At 49.6% G+C, this 19,491-nt stretch overlaps 1 protein-coding gene across 3 annotated transcripts in view; it reads left to right on the top strand.

Annotated features, from left to right (window-relative positions):
- The window catches only part of CSNK1G1 (casein kinase 1 gamma 1), a 93,316-nt gene extending 73,910 nt beyond the window's left edge, over window positions 1–19,406 (top strand). For 2 of the 3 annotated variants that reach the window (XM_088063022.1, XM_014251160.2), the window contains exons 7-15: window positions 309–543; window positions 2,815–2,900; window positions 4,847–4,931; window positions 6,176–6,324; window positions 7,922–8,026; window positions 12,788–12,895; window positions 13,394–13,500; window positions 15,691–15,714; window positions 18,632–19,406. In XM_088063022.1, the coding sequence (XP_087919148.1) occupies window positions 309–543; window positions 2,815–2,900; window positions 4,847–4,931; window positions 6,176–6,324; window positions 7,922–8,026; window positions 12,788–12,895; window positions 13,394–13,500; window positions 15,691–15,714; window positions 18,632–18,686 (954 nt within the window). In that variant the 3' untranslated portion in view covers window positions 18,687–19,406. The remainder of the gene's footprint in view (window positions 1–308; window positions 544–2,814; window positions 2,901–4,846; window positions 4,932–6,175; window positions 6,325–7,921; window positions 8,027–12,787; window positions 12,896–13,393; window positions 13,501–15,690; window positions 15,715–18,631) is intronic. The other variant, XM_005521337.3, reaches the window with a different exon arrangement.
- Window positions 19,407–19,491: the final 85 nt, after the last annotated feature.

Here is a 19,491-nt window from a genome sequence, read left to right as displayed (position 1 = left end):
GGTTGAGGGAGGAAGGTGGTAAGACACAGAGCAACAGGGGAAGGTGGTGGGCAAGGGAAGAGCTCTTGGTAACTGGTTTAGTATGTTTAAAATCAATACAAAAAGGCTGCTGCAGCTCCCTGTGCCAAGAGCTGCATCCCAGCGGTAACGCCTCAGAAACAGCCTTTGCCATTTCCCTGGGAATAAAGCAGGGAGCACAGCATGATAGCCTTGGAAAGGAGGGGATGGCAAATTCCTCTTGCAGCTGTGCTGGGAGCCGGAGTTGTGCTCACAAGTAAGGCTTTAACGTTTCCCTCGTGGTTTCGCAGATCTCTCGGATGGAGTACGTGCATTCCAAGAACCTCATCTACCGCGATGTCAAGCCGGAGAACTTCCTCATTGGCCGGCAGGGCAATAAGAAGGAGCACGTCATTCACATCATAGACTTTGGATTGGCCAAGGAGTACATTGACCCGGAAACCAAAAAACACATTCCCTACAGGGAGCACAAGAGTCTCACTGGAACAGCGAGATACATGTCCATCAACACACACCTTGGCAAAGGTTTGTCTGCGTGGAGGGAGCTTACAGAGTGTCCTCTGGGCTGGAAAAGCTCTCTCAGGTCATAGAGTCCAACAGCTGACCAGCACTGCAATGTTCACCACTAAACCATGTCTCCAGGTGCCACATTCACACATCGTATGAACACTTCCAGGCGTGGAGACTCCACCACTGCCCTGGGCAGCCTGCTCAATCCTTGACAACCCTTTCAATGAATTATTTTCTCTAATATCCAACCTAAACCTTCCCTAGTGTTGCTTGAGGCTGTTTTCTCTTGTTCCTTTGCTCCCTGGGAGCAGAGCCCAACCCTGCCCCGGCTGCCACCTCCTGTCAGCGAGTTGTGGAGAGCCAGGAGGTGCCTCCTGAGCCTCCTTTTCTCCAAGCTGAGCCTCCCCAGCTCCCTCAGCTGCTCCTGGTGCTCCAGCCCCTTCCCTCTACACATTACAGCTTGCCATTTGAATCCTGTAGACCTCCCATAGCATCTTGGCTCAGCTCTCTTGCACCCTTCAAGCTATTTGTGAACCTCCCAGTACTGTTTGTGTTATGTGGCTTATTTTTTTTCCTCCACTCCTTTGAGGAATTGAGCCAGCTGAAATGCGGGAAGCCTCATAATTACAGTTTTTATTAGGAGTTAAATAACTGGGAGCAGCCCTGCACTGATAAAGGATAAGCAGGCAGGCGGTGATTGCTGCACTGGATGATAGACAAACAGATTTTTATAGCACAGCACTGTCCCAGTGCCTTCCAGTTCCAGGTGTTAAAGTTGGAGGTTCCCTGACCTAGTAATTGGTTGGAGAAAATGAACGGTTTAAACTTCCATCTCCTCACTGCTTTTTTTCCTACCAGAAGATTACATTTCTGTGGCTGAAAGGCAAAAAAAACCCAAATCTATTAAATGTTTATATTCTGTTAAATCCATACAAGCAGTGAGATAATGGAATATTCTCTAGGAGGCCTCCTAGCATGTTGGCTCCCTGTTGGAGAGCTCACTCTCTTTGGGGAGTAAAGGAGGGATGAGCCTAGCTTCTAATTTTGGAAAGGGAAGAGTCAGTCAGGGATGGAGGAATAGGAGGGCGCAGTGGGAGCAGGCTGGGGAGCTGCTGGTGCAGGTGATGCAGAGGGAAGAAATGTTTGTGTTTGAAGTACTCCATGTGCCTTTCTTAGCACCCATTTCCCACAGGATTTCAGCTCGCAGCATGGCTCATGCAGGGGAAGGGTCCAGATCAGTTCTGGGGGTGTATTTGAGGGGCTGTCCCTGCCCAGAGGGATTGTGAGGAGCTGATGCTTCACTGGTGAGACCAGCCCAGCTGGAATCTGTCCTTTCACATTTCAAACTTAGGAGCCTGACTGCAGCTTTTCTGAGACACAAGTGCACTCGGCCATCTTCCTGGAAGTCCCATCTGCATCACTGCACTAAATTACCCAGGGCATCCTCTTTTTTTCCCCCTTTCTATCAGGGTAACTGCAGGAACTGTGATTTCAGTTCTCTTCTCCCAAGTGTTCCCGCTCCCAGCATCTCCTGCAGGTTAAGTGGCTGGATCTGCTCTGGATCATGGAGCATGTTGTTGGGAGTAGGTGGTATACAGAGGAGGGGAGGCTGTACCAAGTGAGCCCATGAGCTCAGTGAGCCCAAGAATGCAGCTCAGCCCAGCCCAGTGTTGCCTCCACATCTGTTGCTCTCTTCTGTCCTCCCCTGAGATTTTGGATACATTTTGGGAGCTTGTTTTTAGCTTACTTTGTCCTTTGGCTCCCTGTCCCTTTTCCCCCCTTCATTTATAATGATAACATCTGCATGGCAGTAGCAGCAAGTGTTCCACAGTGCTGGAAGGAGCTATTTTTGATCTGCTCTGATAAGCAGCAGAGGCAATTGGGAAAGGGTTGGCACTGTGCAAGGGTAGATCCCTGCAGCTGGTTGTGAGTATCCCATTCCTATTTAGTCCAGAAGAAATGATCCAGTACCACATAGCACCATTTACCCTGGCAGATCAGAGAAGAACTGGGGCACTGCTTTATTCCTCTGCAGTTAAAAGTTGCTGTTCTACCTCAGGTTGGCATGTGTGTTGTGCGGTTCCCATGTTATCTCATGGCCTCTGGATAATTTTACACATTTTCTAGCTTTCTGAAATGCCTTCTGGTTTTGCACAAGATCTGAGCTGCAGACAGTGAGTGAACATCCCTGTGGTACCTTTATCTCAGATACAGGTGTGGCTGCTGCTGAGATCTCAGAGCCATTTCTGCTTCTGCAGCAATAATTTGTCATCTCTTCTCTTTTAGAGCAAAGTCGTCGAGATGACTTGGAAGCCCTTGGCCATATGTTCATGTATTTCCTCCGAGGCAGCCTGCCCTGGCAAGGATTGAAGGTAGGTTTGAGCTTTAGGTTTTGTCCTTCAAAACTTTGGCTAGTCTCTGCCCAAAGGAGAATCCGCTGGGGAAACGTTGGCAAAATGCACTCAGAAAAGCTGTCCTCTGTCTGCTTTGTGTCCTTGAAGCCTAACACTGAGGCATTAATCTTCAGGGAAGATTTTAAGGTAGAAATACATTATTTGGCACTTCAAGTTGCCAAATTAGTAGAATTTTGGCAAGAAGGTTGAACAGAAAGGCAGGGACAGCAATGAGAGAGCTGTGATTGGAAGCTGCCCCGAACTGGAGCATGACTGGGACACAGTGATTGTTTATGAAATTCCAGTTAACACAATCCCCCAGCTGCATCTGTGATCCGTGTTTATAATGGGAGCAGTTTGATGGGTTTAGATGCACAGATGGACTTCATCTTGAAAAACTGGTTTTCTGGCACAAGCATTGGACTTGGCTTCCCTCCAGAGACACTGGACACTCAGTGCTGGGGAGTTTATGAGATGCTGTGTACAATGTAGAGAGCTGCGAGTAATTGAGTTGCCGACTGCTGCCAACATCTATCAGCTGAGCTAACAAGGAGTAAGTCATTTGCTGGCTCCAGAGCTGTTGGAAGCTGCATCTTCACTGCTCCATCACCTCCCTGATGATTAAGCTACTGTGTTCAGCTTTGGAATTGAAGGGAGTGAAGGGACTGTTCAGGTTAGGTTTATCAGGGAAGACAGGAGCTCTTGTTGGAAAAAGGAGCCAAGGCTCTGGATTCAGGAGCTGCTCGGCAGAGTTCTGCAATGGTCAGTGGGTGTAGACACAGTTGGGTTGATAGACCTTCTTCAGCTGTTTTTCACCACCTATCCAGAGTTGGTCTCAGCTCAGCCTCATCAGGCACATGCCAGAAATGTTGGCAACTGCTTATAAAAACCAAGAAGGGTTTTTCAAGCATAAAAGGGATTGTGAAAGAAATCAGTCTCTCTCTGATTTTATGTCCATGCCTCTCTGTGTGTTATTCTAGTACGTATTTTCCTTCTGGCTTAGTTGAACTCATCTGCTTTAAATTAATCCTGTAAATTATTCTAAAATAATTCCAAGTTTATACAAAGTTCTACAAAAGTTCCTCAGTTGAGTGCTGAACTTGATAAGAATTAATTGACTCCTTTTTGAGGTCCAGGGCAAGCTGGATTTAGAATGTGGCATCTTTGCCCTTCTAGGTTTCCTTACACTCTTGGTCTGTACTGTCAGGGCTGTACCTGCAGAGAATGTCTACAGTGCTAATTGTGCTGCTGCCAGGTCTAATTGACATATTTTGAAATGGAGGCAAGAAACCTCACTTTTAGGGTGCCAGCTGGAGCAGAGTTCTCTGCCTCACGTTGATTTAGGTGGGCAATCCAACTGCAAATGGTTTAATTTCCTTGTTGACCAGATATGAAACCATTGCTGAATGATGGATGGTTTGGAGATGAAAGGAAAGGCTGTGTGGGAGCAACCTGGGACTTGGGAGAAACAGGACTGTTGTAGAGTCATTATCAAAGTGGTAACATCCTGTTGCACAGCAGAAAACCCAAATTGCTGTGCAATGGGTCTCTTCTGCAGTTGTTTGTGAAGGCAGCTCAATGGCCCTAAGCCTGGGATGTGCCATCACAATTCATGCACCTTTATTTCCTCCTCCCATGAAACTTCCTCTGCACAGTCCTCAGGACTGGGCTGTGAGAAATGAGCCACTAATAAGGGTCCTGCCTTTCATGAACAAAGATGTTTTGAACACCCTTGGATGTTCTCTGCCGATAGCCTGTGAAATATTCCTGCTGCTGTAGTTGAGGATGAAGTTCAGTTACAAGTAACATCTCCTGATGTCACCTAGAATGGGCATTAAAAACCTTGTTTTTCTTCCCATACAGCATGTCCTTTCTCATATGGTTGAACTCTTTCTCCACAACTGTTTTGTCTTTGTGCGCTGCAGGCTGACACCTTAAAAGAGAGATATCAGAAGATTGGGGACACAAAGAGAAACACTCCGGTTGAAGTTCTCTGTGAGAACTTTCCAGGTAAAAAGCCCTGATGGGATCATGTGAGTGCAGCTGGAGGTGGCCATCCCTTGTTAAATAGGATGGGCCTGAGCTCCTCTGTCAGAAGGTATTGGATGATGTGTATCCATCATGTTGTTCCTCAGGCTGGCAAACAACTGGAGCTGCTGCTATAAATTAGCAGCACCTGGGGTCTCAAAATGAACAAAACTCTTCTCATCAAGGAGGCTGGACAGTGCTCAAGGGCCTTGTATGCCTGCTTTACCTCTTGGCTTCCTTCCAGAAGAGCTCCTCATTACTTTCCCTCTCCCAAATGACCATGTTGGAACCACTGAGTTAATTCTTTTCCAAATGGAAGGTTTTACAGGTGTTGCAGGTGTAGGTGGCCAGCTTTGAAGATGAGATGGTGTGTCTGTCCATGAATTCCACCTTCTGGGAGCAGTTTTAAAGAGTGTTACTAATGTGTGCATCTAGCCAAGCCCAACACCTGATCTCCAGTTAAACAGACCTTGGAGGTGGGAGAGCAGGGTACAGAGTTAGCACCTTCCCCAGGGTCCCCTGGCCACAGAGTGGACTTGGGAGGTTTTGTGGAGGGGTTCTGAAGTCCTGACACCAGGGAGATCACCCACAATTAATCCCATTCCTCTAGGAGCTGTTGTGCCACACAGCTCTTTCCCAGCATGAGGAGCAGCAAGCCTGGACATGAGTTCCTTCAGCTCAATACTCTGTGCATGCCAAGTGCAACCCAGATGCAGGAAAGCAATTAATTAACGCCAAACCCTGGCCTGTAAATTAACCCTCTTCAGGTAAATTAACCTTAGAGCCTCCCCCTCTAGTCTAGTTTTGAATATTCAGGTGCTGCCAATGTAATGATGGGACACCTTCCACTATTCCAGGATGCTCCAAGCCCCGTCCAGCCTGGCCTTGGACACTTTCAGGGATGGGGCAGCCACAGCTTCTCTGAGCAACAGCATTCTAAATGCCTGTGAGCAGTCTGCTGTCAGGTTCAGTGAGTTTATTTCTAACTGCTTATTTTTATACAAATGTATAAACTAAATCAAGGTGTGAAAGTCAGATTTGAGCAGAGGTGGGATTTCCATCTTTGTTCAAGAAGTGTTTGTATTTTTTTGTTGAGGACTGTTACTAAAAACCATGACTTGTAGGAGAACAGCCAGAGGTAGCGCTGGCAGCCTAGACATTGGTTTCTAACAACTCATTGGGAAGATTGAGGCTAAAAGCTGCTGCTTTTTCCCCTTTTCCAACAGAGGAGATGGCCACGTACCTCCGCTATGTCCGGCGGTTAGACTTCTTTGAGAGACCAGACTACGATTACCTACGGACCATCTTCACGGAGCTGTTTGAAAAGAAAGGCTACACCTTTGACTATGCCTACGACTGGGTTGGCAGGCCAATTGTGAGTTGTTCCTGAAAAATCTCATGCCTTGCCTTCCAGGTGCTGCTTCCTCACCATTGCCTTTTTGTTCCAAATAATCCAAATTAATGCCAGTGAGTTTAGGATCAAACCTTTCAGTGCTCAACACAATGAGATGTCCTGATGTGTTCAGGGGGTTCTTGCAGTGCCTCAAAGTTTTCCTGATGGACAGAGGCCCCATCCCACCTCTCTGGATATTCAAGCCTCATTTTCCTATTTGTGACAATGAACATGATGAGACTGAATTCCCTCTAGTCTAGCACAGGATTGGTGACCAGTGTCTAAAATCCATTTTAAAGCAGGAGAATCACAGAAACCCCTTATAATGGTCATGTTCCCATCTAAAAGGTACAGGAGATCGAGGCAGGGTCCTGATGGATGTTCAGTGAACAGTAGAATCCCAGAATGGTTTGGGTTGGAAGGGATCATAAAGCCTACTTTGTTCCAACCCCCTGCCATGGGCAGGGACACCTTCCACTAACCCAGGATGCTCCAAGCCCTGTCCAGCCTGGCCTTGGACACCTTCCAGGGATGAGGCAGCCACAGCTTCCCTCTGCAACCTTGCCAGAGCCTCACCACCCTCACAGGGAGGAATTTCTCACAAATATGTAATGTAAACTTGCCCTCCTGAACTCAGAATATCTTGGAGGACACTCAGAGGCTGAACCAGCTCTGTACAGTACATGGCAAGGAAAAGTGGCAGAAACCAAGTTCCATTTAGCAAGTTCCATGACTCCATGTGGACCATGACCCTGATCTCATTGCATCACTTTTTATCATCAAAACCCAGTTAAACTCAGGAAGACCTTGTCCAAAGGATATGTCATGGGGAAATATGGTAGAAGAATCTAACACGCTTTATTTTGGGTCATTCTGCTCATGACCCACCCCAAAGACCAGTGATGACATCTGTAAATGAACTGTCACTGTCAGATCAAATGCCATCAGTGCTAAGCTTGGTACCACTGCTGGTGCTTTACTGTCCCAACTATATTTAGCATTCCCAATACTTACTGTACTCAACAGAGTTCCTAAGAAATCATTCCCTTTGTGAATCAAGATTTTCCTTCATTTTCCTTTAATTACAAAGGCAGTTGATAAAGAGCACCTTGTAAGACAAGCGTGCTATTGCTGACAACCACAGTGGTTGCCATGGAGATCTCGATGTTGGGAGCAGGGATTATGACTTTGGCGAGAAGAGAGCAGATGAAGCTTTAATTTTAACACGTCCTGTTTCTATGCAAGTGTGATTTTTACAAGTGGTGAGACAATGGGATGAGGAAAACAAGTCTGTATATTTTCAGTTGTAATAATTCTGTGTGAGACACACTAGATGTGATCCGACATTGAGACAGGCACCTAACTGTATATTCTTAATTAATTTTTATACAAGACATTTGGTGCTGGTGTCCACCATCAAATTTCATGTCTGTAAATCACAGAGATTTTATAGCCCTGTCTGTAGTTCTCCTTGGCTCTTTTGGGCAGTGGTTTGATGTTTTTCTGCTTCCTACTGGCTTGACAAAGCTGGGTATGTGCATGTCAGGATCTTTGCCCTAACCAACACCTTATTTTCCAGCCTACTCCTGTGGGATCTGTCCATGTAGATTCTGGGACATCTGCAGTGACAAGAGACAGCCACATCCACCGGGATCGACCATCACAACAGGCCCTTCGCAATCAGGTGCATTGCTTGGCTCCCCTCCCAGTTCCTCTGGCACTGGAGAAGCAGAAGCCACATGGCATTATATGGCTCGGGCTGATTCTTGGTCATAGCAAAGACAATTCCTGCATTATTTAGAGATGGTGATTTGGGGAGAATTTTGTCAAAGCAACAGGTTTTTGAAATAAGGTATCAGCCCTTGGAATTCTTCAGTATCATGAGCCAGCCAGAGTCCCATTTGGAATGGGGTTGTTTTTCTGTAGTTTGTGGGTAAACAGGTTAAGGTCGATCACCAGCCTGGTTAGACTCCCTGACTACCACATTTTTTGAGGTGCTTTTACCCATAGCACATGGACCATGGAGCAGACTGAGAGCTGTGCTGATGTCAGCCTGTTCCCAGGTGCCCTCTGCCCACGGAGCGTGCAGCTGTGACAGGGATGTGTGTCCCAAGAACAGCCACGTGTCCTTCTCAGAATGTCCAGTTCACAGTGTGAGTGTTGCAGGGCACAAAGGACAGGCAGGGCAGAACCCTCAGGAAGGCATCACAGTCTGGATGAACTGCCATAGGGAAATTGAATTTCCCATTATTTCCTTCCTTGTTGTACTGCTTTGTTGGTGTTGAGAGTTTGGGTTTTCTGTGTTAGCAGAATTGTCAGGCTTTCAGTAGATCTCCAACTGCATCTCCCAGCTGGAGCTGTTGCTGCTCTTATTCCCAGGAAGTGGTTCTGGGCTTGTTCTGCTGCCCCAACCTCCATGTTCTGCTCAGTTCCTCGAGCTAGGGTTTGTGGGTACAGAACTGAGCATGGACTGTCTGGGCTCAGCCTTCCTGGGCTCTGAATGGTCACAGAGCTAACAGAGGGTAGGATTCATCCCATCAGCTACAGTCCAGGTGCCCCCTCCTTGGGCAGGGTTGCTGTAGGAAGCTGGGTTGTTTGCAGCACGTGTGCGCAGAGATTAGTGTGGGCTGGTGTGTGAGCCCTGATGCAGTCATCTACTTTAATAAATTCCCTGATGAATGCAGTGACCCCCTGTTTTTGGGGGGATTGTTCAGCCAGTTTCCTATTGTCCACCTTGACCAGAGACCTTCATGTTGTGTATGAGGCATTGTGTTTCCCTGACAGCACAGTGACACCTGGCTTCATTTTCAGGCATTTTAGTTCACAAAGGCCCAAAGAAATCCCAAAATACACAGGCAGCCTGCAGGCCTTGTTCTTCTGAGCTGCACAGATAGTCCAGTTCTGGATTGCACAGCAGCTTTTGTCATATTTTCACTGAGACATTACTTAGGATGATGAATTATTTAATACAACATGGGGGAAATCAGGTTCTTCTCACCATAACACAAACAACTCTCTTCTGAGGGATGTTCCTTTAAAGTGTTGAGCAAAGCATTTCTCTAAAGGAAAAAGGCAAAAATAAAAAATGTCTTGAGAAGTGAATTGGAGGCCTGGGCTTGGGTCTCCAGATAATGGCCTAATTTTTGTTCTTGGGTGTAATAACTGCAGATTCTCTCTACCAATATTTAACTCCTAGTAAAGAGCTAATGTGGAATCTCCTCTTTGTAGCTTTTTCCTCTGGAAAGTGAAAGATTTTAATCAAAGATGAGTGAGCTCTTCCCCCTCTGTCTTTAGTCTTGCCATGTGATTTGGAAGCTGGTAGCAGGGTGATGAGTGTTAATGGGAACTTGATGCTCCCAAGCTGTATTGGGGAACATTTTGGTTGGATATCAGGAACAGGTTCTTCCCCTAGAGGGTGGTTGGGCACTGAGCAGGCTCCACAAGGAATAGTCATGGCTCAAGGCTGCCAGAGCTCCAGGAGTGTTCAGACAATGCTGTCCGACACAGGGTGGGATTGCTGGCGAGGCCAGGACTTGGACTGATGGTCCTTGTGGGTCCCTTCCAGCTCACAATATAATATTCTGTTCTGTTCTGTTCTGTTCTGAATTTAATGGCATCACTTCCTTGGTGTCACTCCTTAGGTTGTGTTGGGCTCAGCTCAAGCCGACTTCAGACTGAGTTTGTCACGTACTTGGCTATAGAGCTAAAAGAGACAAATCTGGTTCTTGTGGCTACTGGAGCCTTTCCTGGAAGTTGGTTCCAGGCTCCCAGGCAGGAGCTCCCAACACTGATGTAGCTTCATTGCCTGGAGTAGTCCCTGATATTGTGGAAGAATAGCACTCAATATGTGCTTTCCACTAGTTCATAAAACTTGCATTTAAATTTTCCAGTTGTTCCTAATCTTGTGAATTACAGCCATTAAAAAATATTCCAAGGGAGATGATTCTTCTTTGGCTGTCACCAAGGACAAGAGGTGTGAGCAGCATCTCAGGCTGATGGGAAGAATGTGTAATGAGAATATTTGATACATGAGATGATCTTAAGGTCCCTTCCAACCCACCCTGATCTGTGACCCTATGACAAAACCACCTCTAGGGAAATAGCACTTGGTTTTGGTGCCTGCTTGGAAGAGCAGCCCCATGGGTCACTCTGTGAGGCAGGCAGAGCAAAAGGAACAATAATGGACGTTTTATGGAGGCTTCTCTTAATTCTCCTATTTTTCGCATGTGCTCCTGCTCTAGTTGAGTGGCAGTTTACTAGTGATTGTTGAAGTTTATTCTAAGGTTTCTGGAGGTTTCTCTGGGTGCACTTCCACTGCTCACAACCTGGGTTTATTCGCTGGAGTATCTTGTTTCCTGGCCAGATCCATGGTGTCTCATTCAGCTGAGGCCTGAGGCCAACACAGATCTGTTTGTCCCACACTTCCCAGTCTTGGGAAGCGTTCTTCCCACTGGTCAGTTGGGTTCAGATGTGCTGAGATCCTCCTGGCTCTTAGGTGAGCACTGGATACATTGGCATCCAAGCTGGGTGACTGTCTTGGTTTGAAAGGTGTCTGCCCAAGAAGGTGTGAACCTCCCTTGGAATGGAAAAAATATGACCCCCTTCCCTCTAAATCATTATAATTTTGAAATTACGGGGCCTTCAAGCAAAGATACGGGGAAAGGAACAGTAGTTTTTTATTAGTATTTATATGTGTGACAAGACAGACGACCAACCCCAGCAGCAGCACCCAACAGAACCAGAACAGAACACCAAACAGAGCAGAACAGAGCACTGAACAGAACCAGAAACAGTCCTGGCTCTCCTGGCAGAACAGAACACCGAACAGAACAGAGCACCGAACAGAACCAGAATAGAGCACCAAACAGAACAGGACACTGAACAGAACCAGAATAGAGCACCAAACAGAACAGGACACTGAACAGAACCAGAACAGAACACCAAACAGAACACTGAACAGAACCAGAAGCAGTCTTGCCTCTCCCAGCCAAATAGAACCGAACAGAACCAGAAGCAGTCCCAGAGCTCCCGGCCGCGGGCGCTCCCCCTTGGTGCAGTTCCAGGCACAGCCACCAGGGGCGCTGCTGGCTCCCGGCCGGGCAGGGCGGGTGCGGTGTCCCCCGGGCCAGCAGGGGGCGCTGTGGCGCAGCTCGGCCGCTGCCGTTCCCTCACACGGCAATGGCGGGCAGCTCCATGGAGGGTCAGGGCTGCAGCAGGAACCTTGGACGGGCGATGGGATGAGCACATCCCGGAGTAGTAAAAGTCGGGCTCCCAAGCACGGCCATGAGAGGCTCCCTTGGAGGGCTCGGGGTTTTTCACCTGAGGCACCCAAGTAGATGGTGAGGGTCCTTGCTAGTGAGGTAAGGCGCTAATAAGATCCCAGTGCTAGGGCTGCTCTGACAAGCAAAGGCTCATCCACAGTAAGGAAGGAGCAGTACAGGGCTGGGCTCCAGCAGTGCAGTGAACTCTCCCCACGGAAAGCAACAGCTCGACCTTCTCCCCCCGATGCAGACAGCGAGAGGGAGCTAGGAGCTGCACCCAGCCCTGTTCCTCCCCAGCCTAAAATCTCCTGGTAACTCTGCCCTTCCCAAGAGAAAAACCCACAGGTAAGAGAATAGCCAGCTGCACCCTTCCCCCTCATGCTTCCAGCCACATATTTTTAAGTATCAGTAGGTATTGTTTCTTAGCAACAGATGTTTCTTTCATGAGAGAAAGAAACAAAAGGAAAAACCCTAACCCTCAACAGTGCCCCACCAGAGCTTCATGTGCAAGTGCAAAGTGATCTTCTAAGAAAACAAATGAAATTCTAATAATTTAAATCACCTGATGTGTTCATCTGTTGGGGGCAAAGAGGAAACTTGTTAGCCAGAGCTTCTTATCCACTTTTCTGCAGAAACCCAAAAAGCCCCCACCATTCTCTCCAGTCAAGCAGGTGTGGATGTTTCCTTCTGCACTGCACAGGTGAATCAGTGTGTGGAACTGTCTTTGGGTGAAATGAAATGTTTGGCTTTGGTTTATGTTGCAAATTTCCATTTAAAGAGATGTATTTGAGGGAGGTTGAGCTTGTGAATCCCACCTTGCTGCTGTGCCAAGTGCTCTGGTGTGTGTGGCCTGACAGACATAATTAAATACTGTCAGTGTAATTGTGGCTGTACTGAAATCCATGGATGTGAAACTGTTGTAAAGAAATTATTTCCAGAATAGATCTTTCCCTTCACTCAGCAGCTAGAGGAGACGAAATCCACTCCCACAGTGGATCACTGCAGCCACCATGGCAGTAAATAATGAGGTGCACTTGGTAAAGGGGAATTTTAGCCCAGATAAAAGTTTAAATGCCCTGCTTTCTGCAAAAAAACTAACCCACTAACCAGTACACCTTCATTTCTTCTCCTCATTCACCTTTTGTCGTCTTCTGTTTCTTTCATGCTCCTGAACTCCTGAGCAGGCGTCATCGGATCGCCGAGGAGAGTGGGAGATCCAGCCAAGCCGGCAGACAAATACCTCGTACTTGACATCTCATTTGGCTGCAGATCGACATGGAGGATCAGTGCAGGTACCTCTTCCTTCTGCTGTGTGCAGCCTTTGTGTTAAACCCCCTGAAATCTTCTCAAACTGCAGCAATGTTGTGGTCAGGAGAGCAATTTCACTGGTCCTGTCCCATTCGTCATGCTCAAGCCATGGTTTGGGAAGGACCCAAGCTGTGATGGCCAACACTATGGCTTTTACTGTTCAAAAAAAAATTTTAAACTGTTTTGAACCCAAATTTGTTAAACTGAAGACAGAAAGGAGCGGCATTAGTAAGTCTGGTCTATAAAGTACCCTCTACCCTCTCTTGGAGGTGCTCTAGGGCAGTGAGTTGGGGAGCACACACACAGGCCTGCTGCTCTGCTTTGGCTGCTCCAGCCTGGAGACTCCAAGGCACCCATGAAACTCAGCAGCCTCCTGAGAGGGTGCAAAGAGACAGGAGCAAACAATTATTCATCAGATTTCCCATTCCCTCAACAGCCCTTGCCAGGGAGCCTCACCAACGGGATGTTCCTTTTTGTTGCAGGTGGTGAGCTCAACCAACGGGGAGCTGAATGTGGACGACCCAACAGGAGCACACTCCAACGCACCCATCACAGCGCAGGCGGAGGTGGAGGTGGTGGAGGAAGCTAAGTACGTTTGCTTTACAGCAGGCTTTCCACTGGTTGGTCATTATCCTTCTCCTGGGAAGTGAGTGGGGACATTTTTCTGTGGCAAAGTCCTCAATGCTCATGTCCCATGCCCTTTTCCTTGCATATTGCTGCTTTTGTGCATGGTGCCTTCAGTGCTGCTGCTGCTGCTTCTCTTTGACTCTTGTCATGCCTGGAGAACATAACTCTTACTCAGAGCATGTATTGCCAGATAGACATTTCAGTAGCACAGATACCAAAATACCAGGAGCTGATCTCAGGAATCCCGGTGAACATCCCCCATTGCAGAGGGAGAACACGCTGTGCTCTCACGCTGAGAGTGTAGGAGTAGCTTGAGCACAGCTCAGCAAAGAGATCATTGGTCGGAGAGCTGTCACTTCATTTCTGGCTGTGAGAGGTGGGTGCCAGGTATCCAGAACAGTCTGGAAGTAACTCTTGCAGGGAAGGATAGTTCTCCCTGGAGGTTCTCTTGGTCCAGCCCTGAGAAGCTGAGAGAGAGAAACCAGAAGCAGCTTGTGGAGGAGAAAGTTCTCCCTCTAGGCTGACCTCTACTCTAGCTGTGGTCAGATGTGAGAACTGCTGTCAGAGTTGCTGCTTTGACCATTTTGGCTCCTGTCCTGCATCCAGCACCATCATGTCACACTTTGCACCTTCTCACTGCCTCTGAGCTAAACCAGGACCTGTCACTGCCGGGTCACCAGAGAGTTCTGTCACTCCCTGAGTGAGGGGCCAATAGGCCCAGGGCTGCCTTTGAACTGGTCAGTGCTGAGGCATGGCCCAGCTGCCTGCTTATTTCTTGACTGGATGATACTGGTGCCACTTGTCCCCCACTGTTTGCCTCAACCTGTGTGGCCACTTCTGTATGAAGAGGAAAAGTGGCAAGGAAGGGTATATGGATGGAAAAGGTCCCTAGGTATGTGTCACCTGTGCTGGTTGTCCTCAAGGTCTTCTGCTCTCTATTCCCCAGTCCTTCGGGAATTCCCCAGTCCCTCAGGAAGCACGTGTGTGGGATCTTGCTCACTGGTAGCTGGCCTGGCCTTGATCCCAGCAGCCACAGACACACCTTCTCCTCCCAGCCCAAGAACCCTCAGATTTGGTGCAGGCTCCTCATCAAGCTGGGAGGATGGGGGAGATCTTGAGGAGCAACTTCCAGAATGGGCAACATTCCTCTTAGATACAGGTTGTGTGGCCAGCAGAGACCACCAGTTTGGCATCATGGGCTCTGAAGGGGGTCTCCCCAGGATGCTCCTAGGATGGGGCAGATTGTCATCCTCAACAGTTCTGACAACCCAGTGCAAGGAAGAACCAGGAACTTCTCCAATCCATGTTTGTGCACCAAGGCCAGGTCCAGCCCCCACTCTGTGTACAGCGGAAACGTCAAGCCAGGTGGGAAGGAGCTGTGCCACCCAGGCCCTATCCCACAGCACATGGAGTTGTCCTGTCTCTCTCCAGCCCTTGTTTGTGTATTCCCAGATTGGTTTTGGAGGTGCTGGGAAGCAGAGCATAAGCTGCTTTGCACTGACAGGTTTGGGGTCTCTTGTAATTCCCAAGCATAGATTGCTTCATTCTGCTTGCCACAGGGAGGGCTTTGTCTTTCCTTACATCTCTGATCACAATTTCCCCTCAGGCACACAAGGGCAAAAGACTTTGGGATTCTGCTCTGCAGAAAAGGGTGCCAGAGAGGGCTGGCAGGAGCTGGAGCTGGGCTCTGTGTTTTGAGATGATGTGCCGTAGTGGGATGGGCTTTCCCTGGCACTCTGCAGGCAGAGCCGTGCCAATGCTTCTGCTTGGAGTGTGCTGGAGAAAAGCTCCGGATTCCGGCAGTGGGTGTCGCTGGAGGGCAGGTCCCAGGTGTAGATCCATCATCAGGCCCTTCTGCAGGGGACAAGAGCTGATGGTGGCCCTGAGTCCCCTTCTGATGGCAGCCCCAGATAAGAACTGAGGGGCCTGGTGCCTCCATGGAGAATGGGTGTTTGTCAGAGGCCTCGCGCCCATGGAAGCGGTGGCAAGGGCAGAGTGGTGTGAGTGCTGGGGCGGGCGGCGGGCAGGCCTGGTGTGTGTCTGCCGCTCTGCACTGCATGTTTGCATGGCTGCAGTGACTCGCTTCCATCCCACCTCTGTGAACTAATCGCTCTTTCTTCCTTTCTGTGTTTTTTCTCTATACTCTCTGTAGCTGCCTGAAAATGCTCAACTTGTGGTGAGTCCCTCTCTCCAGTCCACATACAAGGGGGAGCGGACCAGACTAGACTGGGGTTGGCAAAACCAAACCCACCAAATGCTAAAAAAGCACAAAGTCAATGCCAACCCAGAGCTGTTTTGATTTTAGGACCATTTGCAATATTGGGGAGGGCATGGGCTGTATCTGACCAGCCACACTAGGCTGAGGGATTTGGCTGATCTCTGAACGGATGGATGCAAAATCAGATTTTAATCCTTTCCTATTTGGCTTTCCATCTCCCTCAAACGTTTACGTCCCTGAGCAGATGATGCCTGATGGAGTTGGGCAGAGTCGGGCCTAGGCCGGCTGAGCCTCTTGCAGGAATTCCTCACGCAGACGGTTACAAAGGGTAACCCTGCACTGAGTGTGGAGGAGAGGGGCCAGCTGCTTCCTTGGAAAGTCTCCTCTTGGAGAAGCACAGGCCAGAGAGGATGGAAGGACAAGGCCAGGGAGTCCTCATTAGTGACAGAGCCCCTACTCAGAGAGGGTAGGAGGTAGCTCCTTTCCAGCCAGCTGAGGTGCAAATGAATGGGCTTCTCCAGGAAAGAAGGGGTGGAAAGGTTGGGATTAGCACTGGTCCAAGCCCAGTTTGGGGCTTTATCAGGGTTTTGAAGCTGCAGCTGTAGTGTCCCAGTCTCAGGTTGTCCCATGAGATGCTCCTGGGGGAAATCATGTAAGTGAAGGACCAAGCAGACACTCAGATGAATTTGTAGGTTTCAGGGTGGGCTGATGGGTAGAAATTGCCACAGAGCAAAGAGACCAAGCCCGTGTGTGGTGAGGAATGTCCTTGTTGGATGGGAGACTGACTCTGCCCTGCTCTCCATAGGCATCGCCTCCAGTACCTCTGGCATCTCTGGCTTCTCTGTATGTCGTAGTCTGGGGCTGTTCTCTTGGGCATCATCTGCATGCAGAGAGATCACGTTCTGTAATTGTCAGCCTGCCTTATTCTTTTATTTTGGTGTTTTGCCTCTGCCTGTCTGAACCCTTCCCAGGACTTCCTTTCCTGAACCCTTCCCTGGACCTCTGAGTAAGAGCGTAAAAAGACAGTCACAAGGAAAACCAACCAGAAGTCAGTCAGCTCCCCTTGTTCGGTGCCCAACAAGTCAAGTGCTGCTCAGCCCCTTCTTCCCTTACCCGCTGCATGCGACACCATCACTCATGCATCCTCCATCCTCTCCCTGTGACGTCCCCCTTACTCGCCATCGCACAAGCCATGAAGGAAGGTGGCTGATGTGGGAGCGCAGTACTGCAATAGGCTAAAGCAGGAGATGGAGGCAGATGGCCTGGGACAACAGAATGCCAGAGCAGTCCTGGGGTGGGGGTTCCAGCCTGGGACAGGGGTGCTGAGGTGGCAGACAAACACCTCAGGGTGGGTGGGCAGCAATGGAGGCGTCACTTCACCTGCAAGGACAAGGGCTTTGCATTTCTCCTTGTCCCACCGCCAAAGTGGGCCTGTTCAGGAGCCTAGAGACAAGTCATGGACATCAGTCCGTGCAGTGGGAGTGGTCCCTCCTCTTGGTGGGCTGTGGGAACTCTCCATGTCACAGGGAGAGTTGTTTGTTCTCCCAGGCGGTCGATCTGTGCTGGCAGGCTCAGCTCACGGCAGGTTGTGCTCACCCATCGCTTTTGCACCCCAGAGTGAAGCTCGTGCACCGCAGGGACAAGCACCTGGGTGAGAGTTCCTCCAGCTCTGAGAGGACAGGGGTGTAAAGCTGACATTCCATGAAGGAGACAGTGAGAAATAGTTTGGAGAAGATGGTTTGGAATGTTTTTAGCCTACAACAGATGGTTGTAGGAAAAAACAGTCTTTGCATCCTCATGTTTGCTTGCCAGAGCTCAGGGAGCACTTGAACAGCACTCTCAGGCACATGGTTGGAATCTTGGGGCTGTCCTGTGCAGAGCCAGGAGTTGGACTCAATGATCCTCATGGGTCTCTTCCAACTCAGGATCTTCTGAGACTCAGTGGTCTACTCTGGTTGCTTATCCAGGCATCCCTTCCAGCAGCCTGAAAGAGCAGTCTTCCAGCATCACCCAGGCTTCTCTGGGGATAGCTGTCCCAGCAGATGCAGAAGGACATGTAGCTTGGGAGAACTCGCACAGATGTCCAGAGCATTCCTGGCAATGGGTTCAGGGTAGAAAGGTAGATACATGTCCAAACACAAGGAATTCTGTAGGAAGACAGGAGGAGTATAGGATCTGGATGACTGCCCAGAGGGAACCCACCGCTCCTCACAGTTCAGCTGCGTTGGGTGTTCCTCTCCCCACCTCAGCCTCCACTCTCCATTCTTCTTGCTTCCCCTAATCCTGAGCACCACCCTCCCATCGGATGGGGGAAGAAGCAGGGTTCTGCATCCCGGCACTGAGTGATCGATCCAGGGCGGCAGCTCTGGTTATCGCGAAAGGTTCAGTAAAGAAACCTGGCCCCTGAGCCGAGGTCTCTTTGGAACTTGTTTTTTTTAGTGAACAGTGGTGAAAACCGTGTGCCTCGTGGCTGGGAAAAGCAGCCAGAGCTCACAGTCCCAATCCACTTCCTCTGGGGTGGGACAGAGGGAGTGGAGCACCTGGGTCCCTGTTTTACCACTTTCCCAGCTGGCTCCTTGTGTTCCAGCTGAGCCTGGGAGGGAGAAGCCCGGCCGGGAGGGAGAAGCCCGGCCGACACTCCGGGGCCTGGCAGTGGGACACCCCAGCTGGCCGTGGCCGGTCTCCCAGTCCGGGCTGGTGGTGTCATCCACCCAGCAGCAGCTGCCCCCCGTCCCGGCAGCGTGCTGGGGCCCAGGCCGGGCGGGCAGGGATGCTGTTGCATGCGGGAGGGCGGGGACATCATGGGGACATTGCGGGGACGCGGCAGGCTGCCGGGCGCGGGGCTTACTCTCCCTCCTCATCCTTTGTGCCCCAGGTGCTGCTGCTTCTTTAAGAGGAAACGGAAGAAGACGGCTCAGCGTCACAAGTGACCGGTGCCTCCTGGGCCTTGCAGGAACCACCACGCCTGCAGCTCCTGCCCTGTCTCACTGGAAGGGACTTCTCTTTAGGAGGGAGGAGGAGGAGGCATAGGAGGAAGAGAGAAAAACGAAAACAAAAAAAAAAAACAAAACAAAACAAAAAACAAAAACCCAAGTGACATTTTAAACCAAAAAGAGAAGAAAACGTTCCAAAACAAACCACTCTGGGGTGGATCTGCTGAATGGTCTCCCTCATTCACTCCAAGCCTGAAGCTCCTTTTGGGACCAGGACTGTGGCTGGCTCAGGTCTTGGTCACCCTGGGAGGGGGGCTGGCTGGCTGACCCTCCTTCCCGTTGTTTACGGCAAAGGCATCGTTGACGCAAACCTGAGGACTGTGCTTAGTTCCTGCTCACTTTCCTCCCCTCCCTCCCCTGCACTCTGCTCCTCCATCCTCCTCCCTCCTTAATTAAGTGGAGAAATTCCATAGGCTCGATCGGCTGTGGAGAGGGCAGGAGGATGTGGGGCAGGAGAGTTGCTAGGAGAAGGGCCTGACTGCTGCAGCAGGAAGAGACAGGTTCTCTCTGTGGCTCCTTGGGAACAGTTACACTGTAATGTGCAAGCTGTGAGAAATTTGCAATCTACTGTTCCAGTTAGGGGTTTTTTTCAGGCTCCCTTGACACCTCCCTCCTCTGACAGTAACAGAGCAGTGTGGATTGTTTTAAAGAAGCTGACGTCGTTGCACTTTTTATTATTTTTAGCATTTACAGATGCACATTGTATCTGTGGATCTCTGCGTGGCCACGCCAGCGCAGGCAG

The sequence above is a fragment of the Pseudopodoces humilis genome, chromosome 16 (assembly GCF_049639895.1).
Source record: "Pseudopodoces humilis isolate 2021_Gansu_Grassland_sample_001 chromosome 16, ASM4963989v1, whole genome shotgun sequence".
Taxonomy (NCBI): domain Eukaryota; kingdom Metazoa; phylum Chordata; class Aves; order Passeriformes; family Paridae; genus Pseudopodoces; species Pseudopodoces humilis.
The sequence above is the reverse complement of the archived record's forward strand: the minus strand, read 5'-3'. Positions and strand labels throughout refer to the sequence as shown.